This window comes from Eimeria maxima, genomic scaffold (genome assembly GCF_000499605.1).
Source record: "Eimeria maxima Weybridge genomic scaffold, Emw_scaff72, whole genome shotgun sequence".
NCBI classification, from domain to species: Eukaryota; Apicomplexa; class Conoidasida; order Eucoccidiorida; family Eimeriidae; genus Eimeria; species Eimeria maxima.
Window position 1 is genome coordinate 437 of NW_013566715.1, and position 27,064 is coordinate 27,500.

At 47.6% G+C, this 27,064-nt stretch overlaps 4 protein-coding genes across 4 annotated transcripts in view; 1 reads left to right on the plus strand and 3 right to left on the minus strand.

Moving 5' to 3' along the window:
- Window positions 1-484: 484 nt before the first annotated feature.
- EMWEY_00010560 (hypothetical protein, conserved) lies at window positions 485-4,828 on the minus strand (the record flags this gene model as incomplete). The annotated part of the gene is made up of 6 exons (XM_013482702.1): window positions 485-1,113; window positions 1,237-1,294; window positions 1,462-1,983; window positions 2,185-3,091; window positions 3,740-4,614; window positions 4,817-4,828. 6 exons carry the CDS (start codon window positions 4,826-4,828, stop codon window positions 485-487), a joined length of 3,003 nt encoding a protein of 1,000 aa, XP_013338156.1.
- Window positions 4,829-5,006: 178 nt separating this feature from the next.
- Window positions 5,007-6,647, plus strand: EMWEY_00010570 (hypothetical protein, conserved; the record flags this gene model as incomplete). Its single annotated transcript, XM_013482703.1, has 8 exons — window positions 5,007-5,013; window positions 5,257-5,317; window positions 5,455-5,504; window positions 5,704-5,813; window positions 5,933-5,999; window positions 6,154-6,212; window positions 6,356-6,448; window positions 6,582-6,647. The coding sequence occupies 8 exons, from the start codon at window positions 5,007-5,009 to the stop codon at window positions 6,645-6,647; spliced, it is 513 nt and encodes a 170-aa protein (XP_013338157.1).
- Window positions 6,648-7,233: 586 nt separating this feature from the next.
- On the minus strand, window positions 7,234-10,186 carry EMWEY_00010580 (Conserved Plasmodium membrane protein, related; the record flags this gene model as incomplete). The annotated part of the gene is made up of 10 exons (XM_013482704.1): window positions 7,234-7,303; window positions 7,489-7,560; window positions 7,738-7,853; window positions 8,040-8,159; window positions 8,292-8,359; window positions 8,720-8,815; window positions 9,155-9,299; window positions 9,527-9,590; window positions 9,737-9,785; window positions 9,967-10,186. 10 exons carry the CDS (start codon window positions 10,184-10,186, stop codon window positions 7,234-7,236), a joined length of 1,020 nt encoding a protein of 339 aa, XP_013338158.1.
- Window positions 10,187-22,389: 12,203 nt separating this feature from the next.
- The window catches only part of EMWEY_00010590 (hypothetical protein), a gene marked incomplete at both ends in the record, with an annotated part of 7,093 nt that continues 2,418 nt past the window's right edge, over window positions 22,390-27,064 (minus strand). The window contains 10 exons of the mRNA XM_013482705.1: window positions 22,390-23,655; window positions 23,832-23,912; window positions 23,996-24,061; window positions 24,217-24,360; window positions 24,494-24,622; window positions 24,731-24,798; window positions 24,927-25,212; window positions 25,391-25,990; window positions 26,115-26,798; window positions 26,898-27,064. The exon at window positions 26,898-27,064 is cut by the window's right edge and continues 793 nt beyond it. Of these exons, the coding sequence (XP_013338159.1) occupies window positions 22,390-23,655; window positions 23,832-23,912; window positions 23,996-24,061; window positions 24,217-24,360; window positions 24,494-24,622; window positions 24,731-24,798; window positions 24,927-25,212; window positions 25,391-25,990; window positions 26,115-26,798; window positions 26,898-27,064 (3,491 nt within the window). The remainder of the gene's footprint in view (window positions 23,656-23,831; window positions 23,913-23,995; window positions 24,062-24,216; window positions 24,361-24,493; window positions 24,623-24,730; window positions 24,799-24,926; window positions 25,213-25,390; window positions 25,991-26,114; window positions 26,799-26,897) is intronic.

A 27,064-nucleotide genomic window follows, 5' to 3' on the forward strand; every position in this document is an offset into this window, starting at 1 on the left:
CAACATTATTCATATCTGCTGCTCTTGCTGATTCATATAAATGGTCATAAGCATACCTTCTGTCTTAGCTAACTGTCTCCTTCTTAATTGTCTCCTCTATCCCCTGTTACTTACCTAGCTAATTAGCTAGTTAGCTAGCTAACTAGCCACTTAGCTAGCTAGCTAATCTGCTACCTAACTATTAAGCCGGCTAGTACTTAAGATGTTAGTTGTTGAATTGCCTACAAGGCCAGGTGGCTAGCTAGCTAGCCAAAGCTACTCTGCTAGCCAACCAGCTAGCCGCAGCTACTCAGCTAGCTAGCTAGCCACTAAGTCTGTGAACGAGCTAGCTAGCTAGCCGTTGCTGCTGCTGTAAACAGGCGGGGAACAGTTATGCCCTAATGGTCGCATCCAGCTAGCTAGGCCGCTAGCTAGCTAGCTAGGCCGCTAGCTAGCTAGCTAGGCCGCTAGCTAGCTAGCTGGCTAGCTAGCTGAATGCTGGCTACTACTTTGCTATAAGAGAAAAAGCAGAGAGGCCACCGTCGCCGCTGCTGCTGCTGCCAGCAGCACTCGGGAACTTACTGGCCTGCTGCTGCTGCTGTTGCTGCAGTGCAGCAGCAGCAACAAAAGAGAAAGCTGGTACAGCTGACCGCTGCTGCTGCGGCTGCAGCACTGCAAAACGAGAAGCCTGCTGCTGCTGCTGCTGCTTCTGCTGCGGCTGTACGGGCACTGCATCAACTGCCACATCCAGCAACAGCGGAAGCTGCTGCTGCTGCTGTTGCTGCTGCACGGTAGGGCCAGCTGCTGCTGCTTCTAGGAGGTCCCCATCCAATAAGGTCTTCGTCGCTGTTGCTGCTGTTGTTGCTGCTGTTGCTGTTGCTGCAGTTGCTGCTGACGATGCTGCAGTGGGTGAGTCTAGCGAAGAAAGCAGCAGCAAGTTCTGCTGCTGCTGCGTTTGCTGCTGCTGCTGCTGCAAGGCGGGCGGGCGAGCAGCAGCAGCAAATCCGGGCAGCGGAGCACCCGTGTCAGCGCCAGAAGCAGCAGGAGAAGCAACGGGAGCAGCAGGTGCAGCAGCAGCAGGAGCAGCAGCTCGTGCATCTGAACCCTTAAGCTGAAGCCCCGAGAAGAGCGCCGCTGCAGCACACAACAAACCCTTCAATTCTTGCTGCTAAACCCTAAACCCTAAACCCTATTCCTTAAACCCTAAACCCTAAACCCTATCCCGTAAACCCTAAACCCTAAACCCTAGTGGCTTACTTGGAGGTTCGACAGCCTCAGGAGGTTTAAACCCTAACAGCAAATCTAAACTGTCACCCTGTAGCACACACCGACAAACCCTAAACCCTAAACCCTAAACCCTAGCCCTAAACCCTAAAACCTCCAGAGCGTCGTCGAATTCTACTTTACCAGGGTGTACTTTTTAGGGTTTAGCTAGGGTTTAGGGTTTAGGGTTTTTATTAAACCATGGTAGGGGTTGCTGACTTGTTTGTTAGTTGCTGCTGCAGCAGCAGCAGCAGACTCAGTAACCTTTAAGGTTGTTGCCGGTGCTGCTGTTGGTGCTGCTATTGGTGCTGCTGTTGCTGGTGCTGCTGGTGGTGTTGCTGCTGTTGCTGCTGCTGTTGCTGGCTGCTCTTGAAGCAAGTCATCTAGCAGCAAGCCTGAATCTGCTGCTGCTGCTGCTGTTGCTGCAGTTGGTGCTGCTTCTGGCTGCTCTAACATAAGTAAATCCTCAGAAGCAGCAGGAGCGGCGGCAGCAGGAGTTGCTGCAGCAGCAGCAGCAGCAGGAGTTGCTGCTGCAGGAGTAGCTGCTGCAGCAGGAGCAGCAGGAGCAGCAGCAGCGGCATCTGAACCCTGCAGCAGCTGCAGCACCTCCTGTGCTATAGATTGAAGTTGTGGGGTTTTGCTGCACTCAACAATTTGCTGCTGCAGATTTGCTGCTGCAGCAGACTTAAAACTGCAACGATCGTCCTGTTGCTGCTGCTGCTGCTCGTGCTGCAGCAACGCCTGCAGCACCCATACAGACCAAGCAGCAGCAAAGAGGAGATACAACAACAGCAGCAGCAACAACGCAGACATACTGCAGCAACAGCAGCTACAACAGGAGCAAAAAAACACAGCAGCAGTAGCAAGAACAGCAGCAGCAGCAGCAGCAAGAACAGCAGCAGCAGCAGCAGCAAGAACAGCAGCAGCAGCAGCAGGTATTACCTTGATGCCATATAGAAGACGTAGCTTAGCTACCCACTGATCATCTGGTGCAGCAAGTTGCTGCTGCAGCAAGCAGCACAGCAGCAAAGGATCAAGAGGTGCAGCACGAAGGACAAAATCATTAAGAGCAGCAGCAGCAGGACGTAAACGTACACCTGCAGCAGCAGCAAGATCAGCTATGATGCTCATTTCATAGGATCCTACGCTGCTGCTGCTGCTGCTGCTGTTGCTGTTGCTGCTGCTGTTGCTGCTGCTGCTGTTGCTGCTGCTGGTGATGGTGGTGTCTGCAGTTGGAGGCCTGTAACGATTTGAAGGGGAAGAACCCCACATAACACGACCTTGCTGTTGCTGCGCTGCTGCTGCTGCTGCTGCTGCTGCGGTGTATGGGGTGCCTCTGCCGTTGCTGCTGTTGCTGCTGTTGCTGTATGCACGGGGGAGACCTTGATGGTGTCCTGCTGCTACATAACCCCCGTAGCTGCTGCTGCTGCTGCTGCTACTGCTGCTGCTGCTGCTGTAGTGCTGCGCTGTTAATGATGGCAGCCGCCGCTGCAGCGCAGCAGGTAAATACTTAGCAGCAGCATCAGCAACAGCTTTAAGGGCTTGTTCTCCTGCTGCTGCTGCTGCTGCTGCTGCCTTATATTGCTGCTGCTGCTGCTGCAGCGCGAGACTTATAGGGTTCTCTATGCTCGTCAATCTGTTGCTGCTGCTGTTACTGCTGCTGTAGGCGTTGCCCCCACGGCCAGACCCCCAACTATTGCTGCTAATACTGGTGCTGCTGCAGCTGCTGCTGCTGCAGCAGCTGCTGCTGCTGCTGCTGAATTCAGAGAAGAGTAAGCCCAATGCTGTCTTTGCTTCCGAGCGAACAGCAGTAACAGGAGAATCGCCTAATATAGGGTGAGGAGGGGCCCTGCAGAATACACCAAACCCTAAACCCTAATAAACCCTAAACCCTAAACCCTAATAAACCTTAATATACCCCAATAAACCCTAGTAAACCCTTGTAAACCCTAATAAACCCCTCTTGGGGTTGCTTTGTTTTGCTGCTGCTCGTTGCTGCCAGCCTTCAATTAGAGGAGAGAGTCCCTAGGGTTTAGGGTTTGGGGTTTAGGGTTTATACCTGAATGTTTCTAAGGCCCTGAGAGGATTAGGGTTTGCGTTCCTCAATAAAGACTTAAAGGAGGGGGGCCCCTCCCTCAGCAAGAGGGTACAGAGGCGGGTACATTTATAGGCAAGAAAAGGGTTTGCTGCTGTTGCTGCTGTTGCTGCACGATTCTGTACCGTCTCTAATATATACTGCAGCAGCTGCTGCTGCTGTAATGGCTGCAGCTGCTGCAGCTGCTGCTGCAGCTCACGGAAACGAGAGTAAGGAGCAGGCTCCTCCTCTGTACCTAGCAGCCGCAGCACAAGAAGACGGTCCATCATCTTGCTGCTGCTGCTGTTGCTGCTACTGCTGTTGCTGCTGCTGCAGTTGGTTGCTGCTGCTGCGGAGGGGGTTGTTGCCGCAGCTACTGAGTGTCTTAAACAGCTGTAAGGAGAGCAGCAGCAGCAAATCTACCGGCAAAAAGTTCCTGCTGCTGCTGCTGCAGTTGTTCCTGCTGCTGCTGCTAAAGAAGCTGAAGCGATATATGTGCTGTTGCTGCTGTTGCTACTGCTGCTGCAGTCGCTGCTGCCGCAGAGTTTGCTGCCGCTGCTTCTCTTAAAGAAGAGGATGCATGCAAGATCTTCTAAGGGAAGAGCAGCAAAGAACAGAAAACCACAACAAGGAAGGGAACAGACAAGACAGCCGCAGCAGCAGCAGCTGCTGCTGCTGCTGTTGCTGTTGCTGCTGCTGCAGTTGCTGCTGCAGGCAGGTAAAGTTAAAGAGTCTCGAGAGGAGAGCTCAATATTCAATTTAAATAAACACAAAGACAAAACAACTACAAATTCCTTTTGCTGCTGCTGCTGCTGCTGTTTCTCCTGCTGCTGTTGCTGTCGCGGGCCCCCGCCGCGTTCAACTACTGCAGCCGCCTCTGCTGCTGCTGCTGCTGCTAGTCCTGCAGGCAGCCGCGGCGGCTTCGGCTGCTGCTGCTGTTGCTGGTGCTGTTGCTTTTTTGCTGCTGCTGCAGTAGCTGCTTGCCTTTCTATATTTAAGATAACTCTTCTTGCTAAACTGTTGTTGCTATAGCATTTACTGCGCTGCTGTGGCTGCTGCTGTTGCTGCTGCTTCAGCTGTAGCTGCTGCTGCTGCCCGAGGGCCCCAGCTGCTGCTGCTGCTGCTGCTGCAGGAACGGCTGCTGCTGTTGCTGCTGCAGCTCCACCAGAAATTTTGCGTGTGTATTTGAGCTGAGGCAGCAGGAACTGCAGCAGCAGCAGCAGCAGAGCGTTATGCTGCTGCTGCTGCTGCTGCTGCTGCCTTCCGCGCTCGATGAGGCCGGTGGTGACCTTGGGAGGCTGCCACCCCCCAAACCCTAGACAGCAAACCCTTAACCCTAAACCCTAGAATTCAACTTAACTTGGAGTTTCCTACTATTTCCTACTCAAACCCTAGACCCTAAACCCTCAACTCCCGTCTCTTGGCGTCCAGCGGGATGTGTAGGTCGAAGCCGTCGAGCCCAAACCCTAAACCCTAAATCCTAAACCCTAAGCCCTAAACCGTTTTCTCCATACAGCCAAATGACACAGAAGAGCTCTTATTGCCAGCTCGCTGTGTGTGTACGCAGCAGCAGCAGCGGATGCTGCAGCAGCAGCAGCAGCCGCAGCCGCAGCAGGGGGAGGAGAAGCAGCAGCAATATTAGCAGCAGCAGGGGAAGCATCTGCTGAGGGTTTAGAGCTTTGTTCTCTTTATGCTTGGTTAGACAGTCTTCCCCTCTCTAGGCCCAAGAGAAATCTACCTAGAGATTTTGCTGATGGGGGTAAACCCTAAACCCTAAACCCTTGGCAAGGGTGTTGAGTTGTTGTTGACCAGCAGCTCGCACAAACAGGCATCTGCGTATACAGGATCTACCGTATTGCTTACGGTTTATGGTTTATTTAGGGTTTAGCGTTTATTTAGGGTTTAGGGTTTAGTTAGGGTTTAGGGTTTGCTGCGTTCAGTGCTGATGGCTGAAGTGGCGAACCACTGCATCCCCCGCATCGCCGACCTCCACAACTATAGGTGGAGCCCTAAACCCTAGACCCTAAACCCTAAACCCTAATTGTTCCTGCGTTCTTGTGTGGTTAACCATGAGCCATCTGATGGTTGCCGAGGGTTTACGAGGGTTTAGGGTTTAGGGTTTTTGACGTCACGCGCAGCACAGCGAATTCATTTCAACAGAAGCGCTACAACTGGGAAACCCTTGCAGGTCAACCCCAAACCCTAAACACTAAACCGTAAACCCTAATCACTTCCTTTTATTTATTGGAGAGGGTTTATCTAGGCCTTTATCTTTAACGAGGGTTTATGTTTTACGAGATGCCTTCCTGGGGGCTTATGCAGATTCTAAGAGTGAGGGTTTCTGCCTTCCAAGGGTGTAGGGTTTAGGGTTTAGGGTTTGCATGCAGAGAGGGTATTCAAGAGAGTCGGACTAAAACTTACTGCAGCAGAAATCGATCGCGTTGTTGCTGCAAGACCAGGAGCAGCAGAGAGCATCATCCTTCGTTTTAAGCAACGCGTAAACCCTAAACCCTAAACCCCAGCGGATCCTGAATCCACTCACTCCTCAGCTTCACCAAGCCATTCAGGAAAGGGTTTGGGATGGTCTAGCGTTTAGGGTTTAGGGTCTGCTCTTAGGCGGAGGCGCTGAGGCAGCAGTCCTCAAGAGAAGTCGAGGCCGTCCCCAAAGGCACTCATTTGGCACGTGAGGGTTTAGGGTTTAAGGTTTAGGGTTTAGGGGTTGTAAGGGTTTGCATATTTTAGGGTTTGGAAGAATGTAGCTTTCTGCGAGGTGCCCTTGAACGACGGGCCGTCCCCAATATACGGTCTACAGTTTAGGGTTTAGGGTTTGCGTTTAGGCGGAGCACCACAAACGACCCCCCGGCCTACAAGCCAGCAAGAATGGGCTGCTCTTCTGGTGACTAAGCTCTAAACCCTAATCCCTAAACCCTCGCAGTTGTCTACAGAGGAGGCACTTCACTGTGCAGTTTAGGGTCTACGGTTTATCCACGTTGGAGCTCTAGGATTCACGGTTTAGGGTTGAGTGTTTAGGGTTTGCAGGCACAACGAGATGCAACTATACAAGACCTTGAGGAGACAAATGCAATATTAGCAGCAAAGGCCGAGAGTCTACAGAAGCTCCTTCAGCTTCGGGTCCTCCTCTAAACCCTAAACCCTTAACCCTAGGTCTCAATTGAGACGCCTCCCAGGGTCTCTGCGTTGCTAACACAGGCAGGGGTTCAGGATTAGGGTTTAGGGTTTAGGGTTTGTGGAGTGTGTGCTGCAGGATGCAAAGATAGAACTTCTAACGAAGGCACTACAGGCCGCAGCAGCAGCCCCTCTACCTCAATAAACCCTAAACCCTAAACAAAACCCTCGAGTTTTTTTTCGTGTTCGGCTGCTTTCCAGTAGCCATACAACAAACCCTAAACCCTAAGCCCTTCCTTCAGAATCAGAAGCATCGTCATCGTCCGCTAGCCCCATCTGTAACGAATCAGCACAGGATTTAGGATTTAGGGTTTACAGAGTTGCTACCTCCGAGTTATTGCAGCTTTAGGGTTTCCGCTTGAGGGTGTTCTGTAGTGCAGCGTACGTGTGTTTCTAATAAGTGCTCTTGATACTTAGGGTTTAAGTTTTAGAAATTAGGGTTTAGAGTTTAGGGGTTGGAAATTAGGGTTTAGGGTTTTCTGACGAGTTGTTCTTTTGACGCAAGGGAAATTCCTTTAAGGAATTCTTTATTAACATCCATAGCTCTTTGTTGTTTAAAATAAAAATAAAAAAAAATAAAACAAATGCAGAGTAATAAACAACAAAAAGATAATAATGCTAAACCTGCAGCACAAACATTCACATACTATAAATACTCCTCTCATAGGGTTTAGGGGTTTAGCGGTTGAGAGCTTTAGGGTTTAGGGTTTAGGGTTTGGGAGGTTTAGGGTTTACAGGGTTTCCATATCCGCGATGCATATCGTAGACCGATCGCGCTGGCAGCACTCCACATGCCGAAGACTGCAAACCCTCACAAACCCTCACAAACCCTAAACCCTCACAAACCCCCAACCCTAAGATGCCACAACTGTGAGACCTCACAAACCCTACGCCTAAAACCGTCAGAAAAGAAACTCTCCTTGAGTACCACTATGGGTTGTTGAGGTATGTGCAAAGTAGGGTTTAGGGTTTACATCAGGGTTTACGGTTTACCAAAGGACATAAAGAGGGTTATTTCTGTGGTTGTTGGAGCTGCTTCTTGGGCTACAGGGTCGTCTCTGAGGAGCAAATGCAACAAACCCTAAACCTTCACGAATCCTTAACCGTCAACCCTCCTAAACCCTCGATCACCCTTGAAGAGATGAGACAGCAAAAAGCGCCGCTAGGGTTTGAAGCATTTCCCGGGTTCTCGCTGCGGCCTATCTAGGGTTTAGGGTTTAGGGTTTAGGGTTTACATGGGAGCTCTTGAAGAGAATAAAAGATAAAGTGTTCCCTTAAATGGATATCTTTTGCCCATTCTTATAGAAGTAATAATAAACATAATCGTGCTGTAGCTAATAACAGCAATTGCCTGAACATAAACCATAAACCCTCGAAAAAAAACCCTAAACCCGAAACAAACCCTAAACCATTTTGGCTCGTTATGCCTCTCATAAAAAGAAACAACGACCCAACAATGTTTCTCTCCTGATGTATATAGTGCTGTTGCTGCTGCTGAGCTATCAGGGTTTGGGTTTTAGGAGGGTTTAGGGTTTACGTAATTATCTTTGCCGCAATTAATAAGATAAATAAAGGACATAAGTAATTGTGGTAAATCTTCAACAGCTCGCATTAATAATTGAAATGTCCAGGTCAATCGTTCAAACATAAATAACGCCTGATCAGTAAAACCCTAAACCCTAAACCCTAGGAACTATGAAAGAAACCCTCACAAATCTACCATTGTAAAATCTGGTGAAGACTAGCTCTATATTCTAGGGATTAGGGTTTAGGGTTTAGGGTTTATTACCTGAGGGCACTCCACTCCGGAGCGTTTAATTTCACCAAAGACGGCAAGTGGGATAAAAAGACGCAAACCTAAACACACAAACCCTAAACCCTAAACCCTAAACCCTCAAGCGTCCCGGTTGTGCCCCAACAAGATTCCACAGGACAGCTGTAACCCAGAAGATGCAGCAGCATCAGCAGCGGCGACAGCAGCATAAACAGCAGCACAATCAGCAGCACAGTCAGCAGCATCATCAGTTGCACAATAATCAGCAACACAATCAGCAGCGTAATCGGAAGCAGCACAACCAGCAGCAACGGCAGGCAGCAGCAAAATCAGCAACAGCAGCAGCAGGAGTGTATGTGTGTATAACTGACTATGTCCTTTAATTCTATGATAGATGATGAATCTTTTGCATGCAGTAGCAGCAAGACTTATGGTGTACGTACACCCCAACCATAGCAACACAAAACGTAAACTAGGTAATTCATGAAACCCTCGACGACGCCATAACACTAAAGAAACCCTAATTATAAAAAACAAATCTGCAGAAAACATATATACATACGCAAGCCCTAAACCCTAAACACTAATGTATTGTACCGAATATAAGGGAAAAAAGGAACGAAACAGACTCAAAAAAAGATAAATTGTCAAGGGTTTGGGGTTTAGCGTTTGGGGTTTAGGGTTTAGGGTTTAGGGTTTGAGATTAGCATTGATGAGATCGAAGTGACCAAGGGTTTAGGGTTTACCATTAATGAGATCAAAATGATCAAGGGTGAAGGGTTTAGGATTTATTATTAACCATTAGTAACATCAAGGGTATAGTGTTTCGAGTTTAGTGTTTAGTGTTTAGGGTTTAGGGTTTAGGGCTTAGGGTTTACCATTAATAAGATCGAAATGATCAAGGGCTTCAAGAAGAAGAAGTTTTGCTTGTCTTTGTTTAATTGCATCACCACCAAAGAAATGAGGAAAAACATTTCTTATAAAATTAAACCATCCTTCTTCTTCTTCTAGGGTTTGGCTCTCCTGTATACAACAATAAACCCTAAACCCTAAACCCTAAACCCTAAACCTTAAGCTAGCTTTTTCCCGCATCGAGGGGTTGGCTCTAATGGATTAATCCTAAACCCTAAACACTAAACCCTAGTCAGCGAGTAGAGAACAAAATGATAGGCACTGGCTGGAGCTTATCACAAAAGGATTAGGGTTTAGGGATAAGGGTTTAGGGTTTAGAGTTTGGGGGGTTCGCTCACCTCCTCACTCACGGAGCTCTGGCTAGATACCCCAGACCATAAAACAGACTGCCGCCCCGCGCCCCTGCAGACAAACCCTAAACCCTAAACACTAAACCCTAAACCCGAAACTCTAGAGGGTCGGGCGCCTTCCGTTAGCAGCTGTGGCTGGTGAAAAGTGCTTGGCTTTATAAAAATGCTTAGGGTTTAGGGTTTAGGGTTTGGGCTCACCAGACACTGTAGCGAGGACTCCCTAAAGGACGGTATTCATCAGCAGGGGCTGCAATGATAAAACGTAAACCCTAAACCCTAAACCCTAATCCCCGGACCACGAACACTTAACCCTAAATACCAAGCCCCAAACCCTACATTCCTAGCATCTGTGCTCTATATGAATCTGATGAATATGCATATATGAGGGTTTATGTTTCGGTGTTTAGGGTTTAGGGTTTAGGGTTTACAAGACATATGAGGACTTGGCTCTTCTATATTGGAGAAGAACGACTGCAAGTCTTCAGGGCTTAGCGACTCCTGCCGATCCTGCAGCGAGAGAGAAAGAGAAGGCTGGTGCTGCTGCTGCTGCTGCTGCTCGTGCTGTTCCAGCTTCTCTTGCTGCTGGTGCTGGGGATCAGCAGCATGCTGCAGCTGATGCTGCTGCTGATCATCCTTAATGTCAGCCATTGACATTTAGTTTGTCTGCTGCTGTTGCTGTTGCAGTTGCTGCTGCTGCTGCTGCTGTTGCTGTTACTGCTGCTATAGTTGCTGATGCTGCAATCTTCTTCGCCGCTACTAGTGAGTCGACAGCTGCTGCTGTGGTTGCTGCTGCTGCTTCTCCTTGACGTTCTGATTCTGTTCCTTCCTTGATGCTGTTGCTGCTGCTGCAGCAGTAGCTGCAGCAGCAGCACTGGCGCTGCTGCGTGCTAGCTTGTCTTCTGGGAGCAGCATAAATGAGGTTTTGCTGCAGCTAGCGGCAGCAACCCTAAACACTAAACCCTAAACCCTAACACCCCCCATGAAATTACCTGCTGCTAACTGCAGCTAGCTGCTGCTTGCTGCTGTAGAGAGAGTGGACGGAGAGCGGCTGGACCTCAGTCGGCTGCGGCTCTATTGACCTAAACCCTAAACGCTACACCCTAGAGCCTAAACTCTAAACCCTAGACCCTAAGCCCCAAACACTAAATACTAAAATAAAAGACCTGGAAAGAAAAGAAGAATAAGAGAAGGTATTGAAAACCCCTTTAGAGACAAACCAGATAGCACGGGCGCTTGTTCTACGGCAGCAGCAGCAACAGCAACAGCAGCAGCAGCAGCAGCGGGAGCTGTCTTCCCTGTGAAGACGCAAACGACGGTTTTCAACTCTGTAGATCATCCGCCATTTAATATTGTTATAAACCCTAAACCCTAAACCCTTATTTCAGATCTTTGTGCCTCCATCAGCTGCTGCCCGTTTCGTTGCCAAACCCTAAACCCTCGCGAGACCTTGAACCTCGAGCCCTAAACCCTAAACCCTAGGCCCTAACGTTCAAATCCCCACTGATTGCCCCCATTTTCTCTTCTTTTTCAGGCCATAGACCCTAAACCCTAAACACTAAACCCTAAACCTCGAGCCCTCAGCGGTTGGCACACTGCACTTGCGTGTGGGGCCCTTGCAAACCCCAAACCCTAAACCCTAGACCCTAAACCTTCGAATAAGGGTTTCTGCTACGAATGCCTGGCCCCTCAGGGGGCGCCTTGAAGCTTCTGACTGCTGCTCTCCTGCTGCCGCTGCAGCAGCACGCAGCAGCAACTGCAGCACCAAGAGCAGCAGCACCGGCAATAGCAGCAGCAGCAGCAACTACAGCTGCTGCTGCAGCACAGAGTCTGCTCTTTTTGCAGTATCCACGCAGGTGTCTGTGCAGCTCACTTGGGGCCGACCTAGGCATTAGCAACAACAGCAGCAGCAGCTCGAACAGTAGCAGCAACAGCAGCAGCAGCCCTCTGCTCTCCCCTTTCCATGGAAGGCCCCCTTCCTCCTGTACAGGGGCAGCAGCAAGAAGAGACACAGCGGTAGCAGCAACAGCAAAAGCAGCAGCAAGAAGACTACACAATCGTGCTGCTGCTGCGATGTCGTCTCAGAAGAAGGCAAGGGTTTAGGGTATAGGGTTTGGAGTTTAGGGATTAGGGTTTGGAGTTTAGGGTTTAGGGTGTAGGGTTTGGGCTTTAGGGTTTGTGGTTTATTCTGCTTTTTGGCGTCATGACTTTGCGTATTCCTATGTTTTGCTGCAGGGAAAGAAAGGCTCCGCAGCAGCTAGCAGCAGCAGCAACAACAGCAGCAGCAACAGCAGCAGCAGCAGCAACTTGCCTGGATTTATGAAGATGTCCCCGGATGGTTGCTTGCTGCTAAGCATTCATGCAACCCCAGGAGCTAAGACCTCCTCTGTATCACGTACGTGCTGCTGCTGCTGTGTGCGTCTGCTGTCGCTGCTGCTGCTGCTGCTGCTGTTCCTTTTCCTGCAGTTGCTGCTGCTGGTTCTGCTGCTGCTACAGGGCGCCGGCTGCTACTGCTGCTGCTGTTTCCCATGGATACTCCGTCTGGTGCTACTGCTGCTATTGGTGTTGCCGCTGCTACTATTTCTCATTGATGCTCCCTCTGCTGTTGCTGCGGTTGCTGCTGTTGCTGTTGCTGCTGCTGCTGCTGCTGCAGCATTTAAGTCTACAGACACGGAGTTGGCAGTTCATATCGCTGCGCCACCACGAGAAGGAGCAGCAAATGAAGAACTACTCGACTATGTTGCGCATGCCTGTTTGTCGCCACTGCTGCTGTTGTTGCTGTTGCTGCTGCTTCTGTTGCTGTTGCTGCTGCTGCTGTTGTTGGCCTTTCTCATGCTGCTGTTGTGTCCCATGTAGTTCCTTCTGCTGCTGAACTGTCATTTGGATCCTAAGATTAGGGTTTAGGGTTTAGGGTTTGGAGTTGCGCCCTCTGTTACATGCTGCTACCTCTGTTGCTGCTGCTGCGGCTGTTATTGTTGTTGCTGCTGCTGTCGCTGTTGCTGCTGCTGTTGCTGCAGTAAAGGTCCGCAAGGGGAAGCTGTCGCTCGAGCTTGGCCACAAATGCCGCACCAAGGCAAGTTGTTGCTGCTGCTGTTGGCTCTATTGGTGGTGGTGCTGCTGCTTTTGTTTGTGGTGCTGCTGCTGGAGCTTCAATTTTTGCTGCCGTTGCCACCTGTACTGCAGCTAATACTGCTGCTGCTGCTGCTGCTGCTGCAAACTGCTTGTTCCAATGCTGCTGTTGCTGCTGCTGCAGGTTGTGAAGGTTTCTGATATGAAGCCGGAAGAGATCATAGAGCGTCTTCAAGAAGAAGCCCCAAACCCTAAATCCTAGACTCTAAACCCTAAACCCTCGATATAGATGCTACTGAGGGCTTAGGGTTTGCTTCTTACTAGCGGGCAGACTGACTGCACACACTGGAAGGAATGTAGTTCCTCATTTAGGGTCTAGGGTTTAGGGTTTATGCGAGCCCGGAACCCTACGCTTGCTGCACGGTGCTGCAGCAGCAGATCCAGCAGCAGCAGCAGCACCAGCAATTGCGGCAGTAGTAGAAATGCACAGATATCAAGGTGCCTCGCTGTTTCTATGCCTTTATTTCTGCTGCTGCTGCTGCTGCTAGCTAGTTAGCCAGCTGGCTAGCTAGCCACCCACCTTTGCCCGTGGGCATGTAGCTAGCTACCTAGCTGGGTGACTAGCCACGTAGCTGGCCAGCTAGCTAGCAGCTGGATAACCAGCTAGCTAGCAATCTAATCAGCCTGCTAGCTAGCAAGCTCGCCAAATAGTTATTTCCCCAGCTAGCTGTATATCTAGCTAGCTGTATAAACATCTATCTGCCTATCTGTCTATCTAGCTATATAGCTATCTGCCTAGCTAGCTATCTAGCTAGCTAGACAGATAGCTGGATAGCTACTCTTAGTTAAACGCATGGCTGCCTCACATAGTGCGAACAACCCCTTTAAGGATTTTTGCAACCTTGAGTGCTGTCGTTGTTGCTGCTGCTGTTGCTGCTGCAGCTGCAACTGCTGGAGTTTTAAGGTGTTTGTGATGCTCTGTACAAGGGTTTGGGAGGATGTTTCCTTTGCTGACAACCGCAAACCCTAAAGTCCCAGTACCATGAACGGCTAGGGCTTAGGAGTTAGGGTTTAGGGTTTCAGGGTTCAAGGAAGTTAATGAGTGTCTGTATAATATAAGTTGTTCCCCCTTATATATATAAACAATAATTGTGATTTTTAAATCAATTTTCTATATTTCATGTGGACTGGCAGCTGGAAGGCTGGCGCGAGGGTTTAGGGTTTAGGATTTTGCGTATAGGGTTTGGGGTCGGCTGCGGTCATGACGCTAGTATCGGGGTTTGTTTTTTGTGTTTTTCTTTTGTATTTATATTTTTGTTTTTTATTATAAAAGTTATTTCATTTTTTCTTCCTTTTGAGCTGCATATACAGCCCAATACCCTCATTTCCCTTCTCCGCGGTTCGACGCGACCGCGCTGATATATATAAATGGTTGTCTGCATGCGCTAAGGTTTGGCGTTTAGGGTTTAGGGCTTACAGTTTAGAGTTTTCGATTTAGAAAACTGTCATTTAGAGGCCTGCCAAAGGGGGTTTAGGGTTTAGCGTTTAGGGTTTGCCGATCTTTTTCCCCTCGAGCCATGGGGTCTCGAGACAGTCCAGGTCGTGCTGCAGCAGCAGCAGCAGCAGCAGCAGCAACTGCAACAGCAGCAGCAACAGCAACATCAAAAACAACAACAGGTTTACACACTTCTTCAACATCAGCAGCAACAGCAGCAGCAACAACAGCGACAACAGTGTTGCAATGGAAGCGTATCCAGCTGTCGGTGCTGCTGCTGCTGCTGCTGTCATTGCTGCTGCTGCTGCAGGCTGCTGCATTACCATTAAGAAGAGGCAAAGATGACCTCAATCCCTCTGAGTTACAAATAAAGACCGGTGCTGCAGCAGCAGCAACAACAGCAGCAACAGCAAAGCACCAAAGTGGCAAAACAAAATACTCTTTACTGCAGCAACAACAGCAGCAACAGCAACAGCAGCAACACAGCAGCAAGCAACAGCAACAGCAGCAGCATCAGCATCAGCAGCAGCACGAATTAGCAGTGGTCCATTGGTCACCTTCCCCTGCCCTTGAAACTAACCACCAGCAGCAGCAACAGCAGCAAAGAGAAGAAAAAGAGGGAAAAAGAGAAATAATAAATATGATATTAGACACCTCAACAGAAAGAGAAGAAGAAGAAAAAGAAGAAGAAATAAAGAAAGAAAGAAAAGAAGATAAAGGAAAAGAAATAACAAAGAAGGAAGAAAATAAAGAAATATCTACATTAATGATAAAAGCATCAAGAGAAGAAATTGCAGCAGAAGACGCAAATTATTATATTTGTCGTTATGCACCAAGCGGGACTGCATGCGGCAGCCGTAAGCAAAGTGTAACATTTTCTTCTTCTGTTGGTGTCTCCCCTGCTACCTCTTTATCCCTGTATTGCCCAACAAAAGAATGCTGCAGCAAGACTAAATGTGTTAATGGTAATTGTGGTGGTTTCTGCTCCAATCAATGGGCATTATGTAGTACAAGTTTAGTATACGAAAATGAATATTCTTACGGAAAATGTAATTGTAATACAAAAAAAAATATATGCCCGTTAAATATGTCTTGTTATGAGGATAAGGAAGGAGTATACTGTAAATGTAATGAGGGATATATACCCGTAAGAGAGACAAGTTATGATACATCTGCTATTAATGTTGCTGCTGTTAATGATACAGCAGCAGCAGCAATAGCAGCAGGAGCACCAACTAAATGTCTACTTAATCCATGCAGCAGCACAGATTGCTCTCCCGGTACATGCGAACTAAATAATATTACTCCTTTTTGTAGGTGTCCTACAGGATACAGCAGCAAGGGAGTAGGGACCGGCAGCAGCAAATGTGTATTAGATGATTTATGTGAAAAAAATCCTTGTGGCAGCAGCAAAGCAGTTAGTGCATGCAAGACATTATCTCCTTCTTCTTATACATGTGAATGTAATAAAGGATATGTATTAATAAGTAATGCAGCAGATGTAGCAGGTACTGCAGCAGCAGCAACAGCATCAACGGCAACGCCTAATACACCTAAATGTGTCTCCTCTGATAGCCTCCTTACCTGCAGCAATCTTCCTTGTGGTAGCGAGGGACTCAAGAGCTGCCAAGACACCGCAGAGGGTTATTCATGCGAGTGCCTTCCTGGTTACGAGCTTGTTGCTGCTACAGAGGGGAAACAATGTATATATAATAATCCTTGTGCTGCTAATGCATGCGGCACACCTGCTGCTGTATTATCTTGTGCATCAGCACCAAGTACAGTCAGCAGCAGCAACAGCAGCAGCAGCAGCAATACCACCAGCAGCGCGAGTTATACTTGTCAGTGTAATAGTGGTTATTATCTTACACAAACTACAACAGGACCATACTGTAGGCGTGATGAATCAAGCGACAGCAGTAACAGCAGCACATATCTTCTTGCAGGTGTAGGTATCGGTTCTTTTATTCTTATTGGTTTAGTCTTCTACTTGAATCAACAAAGATCTCGTGCTGCAGCAGCCGCAGCAGCAGCAGCTAATGCACCCACGGACTTCGGAGAAGCAGATTACTCACTTGCTGGCCCTCATACACCCGGAGCATTCCCTCAACCAATGCAATAAATTAGTGCATGCATGCAGCAGCAGCAGCAGTAGTAGTAGCAAAGAGCAACTGCAACAGCAACAAGCAGCAGCAGAGTGCAGCAACTGCAAGTGCAACAAGCAGCAGCTGCTGCAAGAAGCAAATGCAGCAGCAACAAGCAGCAGCAGCAATCGCAGCAGCGATAGCATCAGTAGCGCCACTGCTACTACCCCCGTCAGCAACACAATCGGGGGAAAAGCCCATTAGGGTTTATTTTTAGGGTTTAGTGTTTAGGGTTTACAAACCCTCAACTTTTTAAGAAGGGGTTTGTACAGAAACTCCTTCTTTTTTGTTTATCTTTATTTGTATTTCTTTAGCGGTTTTCTTGACTTTCTCCTTCCTGTAATGAATATCTTTGTATATTTATATTCCTCTTATTATAATATATTAACAATAATACCCATATAGTAGTACATGTATAATAATACAGTGTATATATACTAGTATAGTATATAAATTTATACTGATATAGCCAAATACGAACGAGCCGTCGAAATGGATGGATGGCGCTGTAGCGGGCTACCGATAGATGGATAGCAGGCCATTATCTCAAGTCTAGGGCACTCGACGTTTTTGCGGTGAGGAGGAGGAAGACGTGGGGAACGAAACGAAGCATTTGGCCGAAGAATGGGTGGAATTGAAGGGTCTACACAGTGCAGATATTGGTGGCATTAACAATAGCATTAGTAGCCCGTCCTAAGCTAAGCGACAACTTAATTGCGTTAATTTTGGGGGTTTGTTGTCCTTGTATTCAACAAAAATGAAAAGGAATCAGGATAATATTCCTAAGTCAGGACATGTATACTATACTGTACGGTAACGTGAATGAACTCCTTGACGGAGGCGGGTGCCACGGGAAGCGGTGTCTTTGCTTCGTAAAAACCTCGACTAAATATACCCTGGAATCGGATTGAGATAGGATTGACTTGTCGGTAATGCTTTCTTGCTTCCAGAGAGTTCGGTGCGCTCCTGACTGCACTTGAATAGATGAGTGAAAGTTGTTATTTGCACCCCTGGCCGTACCATTAGCCGCATCACGTCTCCAGTGTTAGCAGCCTATTGTCGATAGAAGAGAGCAGATAAGAGAAGTCGGCAAAATAGATCCGGAAAAGGATTGACTCTGATGGCTGGATGAATAGCGCCTGTGTGTGCCACGATTGTCGGGGCTGTGGTGCGCCCTTTCTTGCCTCGCGGTGCGTTTGTGGGCCACCGGCACTGACCTCGATGTGGCAACCGGTCTGCGTACACAGTGAACACAGCTAAATCAGAACTGGAGCGGGGAAGGGGAATCCGAATGTTTAATTAAGACAAAGTCTTGCTATGGCCGCAAACGGTCTTGACAGAACGTGATTTCTGCCCATTGCTCTGAATGCCAATGCGATGAAATTCAATCAAGCGCGGGTTGACGGCGGGCATAACTATGACGTGGAGAATTCGAGAGCTGGGTTTTGTAGTTGGGCGTTGCGGCACCGAGCAAAAGGGTTTAAAAGGGGATGCGAGGAAGCGCCACCTCCTACAGCAAGCCCAGGAGTTAGGCCGACCGTCTTCACGCCTCCTAATATTACCATAGTACTACCGAGTGCGTTAGTATTGTTGTCGTATTAGTATATTAGTGAAGCATGCAGCTTGTCATTTAATTAGTGACGTGCATGAATGGATTGACAAGATTCCCACTGAATTGTGACTGAACCTCTCGCCTGTAACTCAGAATCCATGCATGCGGGCTAAGTAGTGTTTTTTATCTCCTCATTTGTTACTTGCATATGATTTTAGTGCTTATTATTAAGCACATCATCTTATAAGATCCCTTGTCTGCAGCATGCAAATGGCCATAATCATTGTCCCTTACAGTGGAGGTGCTAAACATCACTTGCAGACAACTTTGGCGCAACCAGGTATTGTAAGTGTGAGAGTATAGGCTTCTCCTGCTACCCTCTAAGATTCATCCTGCTCCGTACGATGCCTATTCTATCTTTTTGGGGATAATATCCATTGGTGATATATGATGGTTTGTGGTTGCCATTGGTTCATTTCCATTGGTCATTGGTTGCCATTCGTTCATATCACAACACAGCCGTCTTTATATTTCCTATAGACATTAAAGCTTTTAGCTGATGAATATAATAATAATAAATCACAGACATTTTTATACATGCAGCGATATTTTATGCATGCATGCATAACCATTTACCCGCTTTTTGGGAGAAATAAACAATTCACGTTCATCCCCCCAATCGAGATGTCGCCGTGCGATTCTCTTTAATTATTTTAAATTTTGCTGTTTAGATTCAATGTCTTTGTGTCTGCGACTCCCTTGATGTTTTTGCTGTTAGGTCTATTTTTCAATGATTATTCATAAAACTGAGTGTCTGTCCGTTTGTATATTTGTATAAAATTCTCTCGTGTATAAAGAGCGACAAAAAGAGAAAAAAATAAAAAGTAAAGTCGGTTGGTTTCCCCCTAAAAATTGCATAAGGATTTAGGGTTTACGGTGGATCTCCCCAAGTGCATAGGGAGAAATCCAAGAAACTAAACCCTAACCCTAAGGTTGGTTTTTATGCCTCTTTGTCTCTGGACATTAGGCTATCATAACTATTGAGGTGTATATATACATATTATATACAATAAATATACTATGTATATATAACATTATATATATTATATAAAAATATATAATATAACTATATATAATAAATATATTATAAATATAATATATACTAAATTTATTATACAGTAAACGCATAATATATATATGTTTATGCCCATCCATTAGGAGAGAAGTAAGCAGTATCTGAATATCCTCCTCTTCCTCCTTGCCCTGCTGCAGCAGCAATAGCAGCAGGATCTTGATTAAGGAATTCAACCTCTGCGTCATCAAGATCCGTAACCCTTCTTCTTCTTGATAGATAAAAGACGAATAAGAAGAGAAGGAGAGCAGCAGCACCAACAGAAGCAAATAAGATATACTGTGTATTATTATTCGTATCTAAAGCACAATAAGGACCTTGTGTATCTTGTACAGATACATATCCATCCTTACATGTACATGTATATGATGTAGATGTAGCTACACAGCTAGCAGCAGCAGTAGTGTCTCCGCATGGATTAAGGAGACAGGGATCTTGTCTTACACATCTATATTGTAGTGTCTCCTTAACTAATGTATAACCAGAGAGACACATACATGTTACTCCTCCCTCGCTCTTATCTATACATTTAGAGACACCCTCTACCCCACAAGGGTTATTAGCACACATAAGATGATTGAATATATCATCACATACAGTATTAGAGGAGGAGGAGGAAGAAGAAGAAGTATCTCCTTTATTAACAGCTATATATCCTTTATTACATAAACAACTATATCTACCTGGTCCCTCATGGTAACATTGCTTAACTGCCTGTGCATCCCCACAAGGATTATTAATGCATGCATTAATAACCTTACAAGAAGGAGGATCTGTTGTACTATCTTGTTCGTAGTAATCAGGACATTGACAGTTAACTTCTCCTGTCTCTTGTATAAAGACACATTTACCTGGATAACAAGAAGTGTCTCCTCCTTTTGTTATACATTTATCTTCCTTACATATTATACCATCTCCTTTATATCCATCCCTACATATACAATATGCCCCCCCTAATGGTTTCTCCTCTTCCTTACAGGTAGCATTTGCATGGCATAAATAGTTATAAGAGACGCAGGAGCAACCACCATAACTATAATTACTATAATTAAGTACGCCATTACATAATGCCCATGATGGTGTACACCACATACCTGATTGACCATTAAGCATGTGTGTCTTGCTGCAGCAGCAAGAAGGCGGACAATGCAGACCTGAGGGAAAATTCTCTGTCTCCCTTGATGCACAAGGACCTCCATCATAAGAATAACGACAGACATAAGATCTAGTGTCTGCTTTTGTCTTATCTTGCCAACCTACACTCTCCCCTACCACACTCATCTTCTCTACCTTTTATTGATTGTCTCCTTTATTGTCTCCTTTATTGTCTCCTTTTTGTTCACTGTCTCCTCTTTATTGCCCTTTTTTCAGTGTCTCCTTTTTAAGGGGTTTTCCTGGGTGTCTCCTTTTTGCGGGTTTCTCCTTTTTAAGTGTCTCCTTTTTACCTGTTTCCTTTTCTTCTTTGTTTGTTTAAAGGGACAGAGAGATATAAATATACTTATATATATTTATATATTATGTATATTTATCATCTATATATATTATGTATATTTATATTGTTTATATTATATATAAAAAGAAATAAAGATATAAAGAGATATATAATTATATATGGAAAGATATATCCTTAAGTGTCCCCTTTTTGTGTCTCCTTTCTAAGTGTCTCCTTTTTATATAAGACAAGAAATAATGAACTATTTAATTGCATGCATGCCTATTAATGCATGCACAAAACTGCTGCTGCTGCTGCTGCTGCAGCAAGACACCATAAATCCTTCCTTAATGGACGTCCTGCTGCTGTTCCTGCTGCTTTTTCTGCTGCTATTGATTCTGTTTCTGCTGCTGTTGCTGCTGCTGCAAGTGTAGAGAAAAGAATAAGATTAAAAAGGAGACACCTTAGCACGTAAAAAGGAACAAAAGAAGAAAAAGAAAAAAAAGAATTTCTTTTTTTATTATTTATTAACAAAGAAGGGGAAAAAAGAAAAAAGAGATAAAAAACAATTTGCTGCTGCTTTTATGCAGCAGCAAAAAAATAAACAAAATAAATTACTGCTGCAGTGAAGAGTGATGAGCCTTGCTGCTGCTGCTGATGCTGCTGCTGCTGCTGTCGGCTGCTCTGCACACAGCAGGAGAGTGTTTTCTTTCTATCAAAATATATAAATAAATAAATACTTTTATTGTTTATTTTATGTCTGCAGCAGCAACCGCAGCAGGAGCAACAGCAGCAACAGCAGCAGCAGAGTATCGAGGCCGACTCAAAGAACTACTACACACCCCGGAGTGCTGCCGCTGCGTGTCACTGCAGCAACAGCAGCAACAGCAGCAGCAGCTGCAGCAAAAAGATGAAATTAACATTAAAAGATATATAATTTGATTTATTTAATTAAATTAATTTAAGTAATTTTATTTATTTAAACAAATGACAGAGAATAACCGCGGCCGACGCCACCGGCGCGAATGGACCACTCACTCAAACCCTAAACCCTAAACCCCAAACCCTAAACCCTAATTCTTATATTGTTTTGTATATTTGAATATTTATTTCCACTGATCTTTAAGTAATTAGACGTAAACCCTAATCAACACATGGCGATCTGCCGCCCCCCTAACAAACCCTAAACCCTGAGGGCCAACCCTAAACGCTAAACACGAAACACGAAACACTCATTAACATTAATCGCCTTTTTTACTCCTGCAGACATAAGATGTAGTCACTCCTCTTTCTCCACGTAAGGGCCGCTGCCAGTGGGCCGCTCCCAGTGGGCCGCTGTGCCGCTGTTGCTCTTGCATCTGTTGCTGCTGCTGCTGCTGTTGCAGCTGTTTATGTTGTTGTTGTTGCTGTTACTACTGCGATTTCTACTGCTATTTCTGTTGCTGTTGCTGCTCTTGCTACTGCTGCTGTTGTTGCTGCTACTGATACTACTGGTGCTGCTGCTGCTCTTGCTCTGCTGCTGCTGTCTGCCTTGTGTGTCTGAATAAAAGATTAAATAATATAATCTTTTAGTTAGCAGCAAAAGGTCTCCCTTTTGCTGCTGCACTTCAGGTGTATATGCACACCCCAAAAATACCATCCAGCACTGCAACAAGTCTGCAGCAGCAGCAGTTGCTGCTGCTGCAGGAGCAACAGGAGCAACAGGAACGTGTACGTCTACAAGACTCTATCTACAGATACGACGACCAAAAAAGAAAGCACAAAAAAGAAAGCACAGACTTGCCGCTGTTTTGCTGCTGCAGCACGTTAGCTGCTGCTGCAGCACGTTAGCTGCTGCTGCAGCACGTTAGCTGATGATGCAGCAGGTTTAATGCTGCTGCAGCAGGTTTGCTGCTGCTACTGCATATTTGCTGCTGCTGCAGGGTAGAGAGGGAGTGATTTATTACAATGAATGAACCTGAGTATACCCAAAGTCAGCACAGCAGCAGCAGTTCCTCACCTTCCTCCTCTTCCTCCTCCTCCTCCTAGCACTACTGCTGCTGTTGCTGCTGTTGCTGCTGCTGCTGCTGCTGGTGCTGTTTAGCTTTTCTCTTATTATCTAGATATAATTGGTATTGTTGTTTAAATAATTTAAATTCATTTAATTGATTTACAGAAAGAGAAGAAACATCAACAGAAGATATCAATAAATTGTACTCTTTTAATTCGGCTTCTAAATCGTCATCTTCCTGCTGCTGCTGCTGCTGCTGCTGTTGCTCTGGGGACTGCTGCTGCTGCTGCTGCTGCTGTTGCTGCTCTGGGGACTGCTGCTGTTGCTGGGGGGACTGCTGCTGTGGATACTGCTGCTGTAGGTCTTGCTGTGGGTGCTGCTGTTGCTGTACGTGCTGCAGAGGGTGCTGCAGGGGCTGCTCCTGCTCCTGCTGCGGGTACTGCTGCGGGTACTGCTGCTGCTGCGGGTACTGCTGCTGCAGGTACTGTTGCTGCTGCTGCGCGTACTGTTGCTGTGGGTACTGCTGCGGGTACTGCTGCTGCTGATATGCGTAGGGTTGCTGCTGATAAGGATACACCTGCTGCTGCTGCGCGTCGTATGCCTGTTGCGCCTGCAGCATCTCTTGCTGCTGATGCGGCTGCTGTTGTGTGTAATACTGTTGGAACTGCTGCTGCTGCTGTTGCAGTTGCTGCTGCTGCAGATCCAGTTGCTGCGGCGACACGTCATGTTGGCCCACTTTTTTATTGTCTTCTGCTGCTGCTGCAGCCTGTGCTGCACCTGTTGCTGCAGTAGCTGTAGACGATAAACCGTTGGTCAAGTAGCTGCTGCTGCTGACGGGGTCGCCGCCACCTGTTGCTGTTGCTGTTGCTGCTGCTCCTGCTGCAGCACCAGCTACAACAATACCTACAGTGGTAGGGAGCAACTGCGATGTAAGAGAGCTCTGCTGCTGTTGCTGTTGCTGCTGCATCGAGCGACCATCCCAGCCGCTGTAGAGCTGAGTTGCTGCTGCTGTCGTTGTTGCTGCTGCTGTTGCTGCTGCTGTTGTTGCTGCTGTTGCTGCTGCTGCTGTTATTGCTGATTCGGTCGTTGCTGCTTCTTCGCCTCTCATTGTTGCTGCTGGGCCATCAAGTGCAGCAACATCAGCATCCGCAGCACCCGTAGCAGCAGCAGCAGCATCGTCAGCAGCAGCAGCAGCAGCTGCTGCTGCTGCTGCAGTGTATTGAGAAGGGGCGTCAGTAAGGGGACACATGTACTGCAGCGACTCGGGAACGCGGGTAGCGACCAACTCCAGCAATGCAAGCAGCTCCTGCAAACCCCAAACCCTAACCCCTAAACCCTAAACTCTCTCCGGGTATGTTGGTTTCTAAGCACGGACTGAAAGAGGGACAAAACGCCTAAGAGGCAATTGTGAGGGGTTTTGCGCAAATCAGGGTTTCGGGTTTAAGAAGGATTAGGGTTTAGGGTTTAGGGATTAGAGAGTACCGCTAGCTGTTCCTCTGCTGTTTTAAGTTGATTATTTCGCACAGCAAGTTCAGCAGAAAGACGGCGGACTTCTTGCTGCAGCTGTACAAACACCCAAACCCTAAACCCTAAACCCTAAACTCTAATATGGGGTTCAAAACACTAAACCTTAAACCCTAGCTTACTTCAGATGCGGGCTTCTCTACCGTTGACAGCTGCGCCTCAAGAATCGTGACTTGTTCTCCACTAGCCTGTACACCACACACCCTAAACACTAAGCCCTTAACCCTTAACCCTACATGGGCAGGCATGCTGTGCTCGGTGCTGCTGCTGCTTCACAGCGCTTGGTGTAACGGTTTGGAACCTAGGGTTTAGGGTTTACATAAAGGGTTTAAGGTTTACATACCTTTGCTGCTGCTTCTTGCTGCAGCACCTCCAGGAGCAAAGCACTTAATTGTGCCTTTGTCTCTGATATCTCACGCAGCAGCAGCAGCCGCTCTGCTGCTGCTCTCTTTGTTGTTGCTGCACGCTCCTGCTGCAGCTGTTGCACCTGAAAACCAAACTTCAGACCCTAAAACCTATACCCTAAACCCTACGAAGTCCCTTACTCTTTGCATACAGCTCCAGCTGCACCTCTGTCAACACCAGGACTTTCCGACTAGGGTTTAGGGTTTAGGGTTTACCTCCTTGGACAACGTTGTTGCCTCAGCAGCAAGACCAGCAAACAGCATAGGGTCTGCTGCTTGCTGCAGCATAGCTGCATGCCTCTCAGCAGCAGCAAGATTGTAGCGCAGAGATTCAAGGTTGTCTTGCTGCACCGCAAACCGTAAGCCCTAAGCTTTACATCTTAAATTCTAATCCATCTGTGCTATCCCGACTACATCAGGTCCCTTCGCAAGGGTTTAGGGTCTAGGGGTTACCTGCCAACGAATAACCCGCTTCGCTTGCAGCAGAAGAGTTGCTTCGGAGGTTTGAGAAGACACGGTGGCTGCAGCAACACACCAAACCCTAAACCCTAGACCCTACACCCTAAACCCTACTTGGTAAACCCTTGAATTTACTGAGCTGGGGCCGTAGTCTCAAGGGTATATTTAGGGTTTAGGGTTTAGGGTTTACTGCATCTGGCCAAGAAGGCTTTAACAAGTTGCCGAGGACCTCGAACTGCTAGCAGGCGCAGCAGTCCCACAGTTGGAGCAGGCAGGAGCAGCAGCACCTCTTGCTGCTGCTGCCCCTGCTGCTGCTGTTGCAGGTAAATGCTAAGGGACCAACGCATGCGCAGAGGAGGATAAGCAACAAAAGAACTGTTGTTGTTGTTGCTGCTGCTGCTGTTATTTTTAAGGGGAGAGAAAACAGCGAAAGAAGAAATTAGTAATGACAATAAAAACCCTAAACCCCAAACACCCTGCACAAACACTCACATAAACCCTCATGGAGCAGGCATGCATGCATGCATGTATGAGTGTTGTGCTGTTGCTGCTGCTGTTGATTTGCCGCTGATGATGATCTGTGAGTTGCTGCTGCAGCGTTAATTGCCATCCGTTTCCATCTATAATATCTAGGGTTTAGGGTTTAGGGTTTACGGTTGCTTGAAGAATATTGTAGAACCTTTCGCAAAACCCCTCAATGCCAACTGTCGCCAACACAGCTTCTGCAACACTGCTGCTGTTGCTGCTGCTATTGCTGCTGCTGTTGTTGCTGCTGCTGCCGTTGGCAGCAGCAGTACGTATAGGCTCGTCTGCATTAACAAGAGCCTCTTGCTGCCGTAGAACTTCTATGGATTGCTGCAGCAGCACCGCAGCCAAACCGCGCAGCACCGCTTGCTGTTGCTGTTGCTGTTGTTGTTGCTGTTGCTGCTGCTGCTGCTCATGCCGCAGCAGCCGCACAAGGGGCACTAGACCTAGAGGAGAGAGCAGTAGCGATGCCAAAGGTGCTTGAACTGCTGAAGCAAAGTATGCTGCTGCTTCTGCTGCTGTTACTGCTGCAGGTGCTGGTTCATCTCCTGCAATCGACTGCTGCCTGCTGCTGCTGCTGCTGTTGCTGCTGCTACTGCTGCTACTGGTACTGTTGCTGTTGCTGCTGTTGCTGCTGCTGCCGACAGCAACACCAAAAGCAATGCAGGCAGGAGACAACGACGACAGCAGCAAAGACAGCAGCAGCGTTACACATGAAGAGGCGGCCTTCTGCAGCAGCACCACAACCATAAACCCTAAACTCTAAGCTAGACTGGGGTGGAGGTGTGATGGTTCAAGGGAAGAAGAGTGCAATACTGAGAGAATTAGGGTTTACGGTTTACGGTTTACACACTCTTGAATTTAGGGCTTCTATATTCAGCGCGTGCAGGAGCTTGGGCAACAGGCATGTTGCTGCTTGTTGCAGTAGGGGCTGCTGCTGCTGCTGCTGCTCCCCAAGGACAGCAACGGGTCGTTGCAGCAAGTGCTGCAGCAGCAGCAAGTTGCTGTGTACAGCTGACGTCAGCAGCTGCAGCGCAGCGCGAGCCTGCAGCAGCCGCTGCTCCAGCTGTGTGTCAGCCGCTGGTTCTGCTGCTGATGCTGCTGCTGCTGCTGAATTGGCAGCATAACCATTCATGCTGTTGCTGCCCTTTCCGGTTGCTGCTGCTAGAGCTGCTTCTGCTGCTGTGTCCTCCACTGCAGAAGCAGCAGCAGCAGCAAACCCAGCTAACCAGTGCAGCAAAGCCGCAATGCGGAGAGCTGCAGGAACTACCTGCTGCTGCTGCAACTGCTGCTGCTGCAATTGCAACTGCTGCTGCTGCTGCTGCTGCTGTGCACCCTTCACAGGCGGCAGCAACAAAGGTGTCGCAACTTTGGCCATGCTCATAAGAGCGCTTTTACCTTGTTGCTGTTGCTGTTGCAGCAGCAGCAGCTGCTGCTGCAACTGCTGCTGCAACTGCTGGTGCACGGGAGTGCTGGAGAGAGCAACAATTAGCTGATCCAGCAACTGCTGCTGCAGCGGACCGTTCCCGGCGAGGATCTGCACCGCAAACAGCAGCAGCAGAACGAATCGCTAAACCCTAAACCCTAAACCCTATACAGGAAACATTAGACCCTAAACCCTACACCCTTGACGTACGATGTCTAGTGAAGCCAGCAGCATTTGCTGCAGAGCCAAATCTCCTGATGACACAAGTGCTGCATGCACCAACCACGAGAGGGGGTCCGTTTGCTGCTGCTGCTGCTGCTGCAGCGGTGCAGAAAGGGCAGCAGCAGCAGCAGCAGCACCCGCTCCTCTTGCAGCAG